This window comes from Galeopterus variegatus, unplaced genomic scaffold, assembly GCF_000696425.1.
Source record: "Galeopterus variegatus unplaced genomic scaffold, G_variegatus-3.0.2 Scaffold21319, whole genome shotgun sequence".
Classification (NCBI taxonomy): domain Eukaryota; kingdom Metazoa; phylum Chordata; class Mammalia; order Dermoptera; family Cynocephalidae; genus Galeopterus; species Galeopterus variegatus.
In genome coordinates, this window is record NW_007747430.1 from 6,218 (window position 1) to 7,307 (window position 1,090).

At 40.5% G+C, this 1,090-nt stretch overlaps 1 protein-coding gene across 1 annotated transcript in view; it reads left to right on the plus strand.

Moving 5' to 3' along the window:
* Positions 1–1,090, plus strand: part of LOC103583292 (TBC1 domain family member 1-like) — a gene marked incomplete at its 3' end in the record, with an annotated part of 7,165 nt that overhangs the window by 5,429 nt on the left and 646 nt on the right. Inside the window, exon 2 of the mRNA XM_008564652.1 lies at positions 994–1,084. Coding sequence (XP_008562874.1) covers positions 994–1,084 — 91 coding nt within the window. The remainder of the gene's footprint in view (positions 1–993; positions 1,085–1,090) is intronic.

Consider the following 1,090-nt stretch of genomic DNA (forward strand, 5'->3'; position numbering starts at 1 on the left):
TTTTTTTTTTCCTTCAGGAAACACAGTAGAGAAGCAGTTTCTGCTCTTGTAATGTCTAACTTCATTCTCTGAATGTGTCTTCTGATCTAGCAGGCTTTATTTTTTAAGGTGGTCCCAGCTTGATTGCGTTTTCAGATCTACCAGATATGATTTGGGGCTTCACTCCTGTGCTGAGAGGCCCCAGCTCCTAGGGTTGTCCCGTAGAAACAGTGGGAAAGAAGGGAGGTACCCTGGGCAGCAGCTCAGTCTGCCTTCTGACTCCCCCTTCGCCCTGCCTTGATCAAGCCATGTGGCTTCCTTACCAAGAGAAAGTCAGACATGAAGGCTTGAGTCACTTGTGCACTTGGGGGCTGTTTTCACATGTGTGGTTTTCGTCACTGTTGTGGAAAGGAGGACAATGCAGGCATCGTTTCGTATTCACTCATCTGCGTGGGTGACTTTTGGGTTTTGGCTCATTTCTGCATATCTGTGTGCAAAGGAGGGTTTTTAGTAAGTAGTTCCATTACTTGGCTGTTTTCTAACTCTGAAAACCCAATTGAACTATAATTAAACTTTGACTTGGTGACTGTGCAAATAGAGCTATGACTCCTTTGTTTTGTTTTTTCTTCTTTTAACCCATAGTTGATGTATCTAGCCTAATAGAATTCTCAAAGGAAAAAAAATGAGTTAAAGTAAGAACTAAAAATAAATTTTTGTAAGTCTTTTGAAAAATGGGGTGTTTTGGCTTTTGGAAGATGAGTATCAGAAACCTGTACTTACTGTTACCATGGAATTATTTCTGGATGTTTTATATTTCCTTTCTTCCCAAGTAAAATGATTACCTTCTCAGTGTAGGGTTTTTCTTATTTATCACTTCTAGTGCCAGGCATAGTGCTAAGCGTAGAGAAGATGCTTGGTGGATGCCCATTGACATGATCATGTGTGCATGCATTTGTGTGCATGTGCGTGATTTTTCTCATTTTCAGTGCTTGATGACTTTTCTCTATATAACAGGTATTTGAGATGGACATTGCTAAACAATTACAAGCGTATGAAGTTGAGTACCATGTGCTTCAAGAAGAACTTATCGATTCCTCTCCTCTCAGTGACA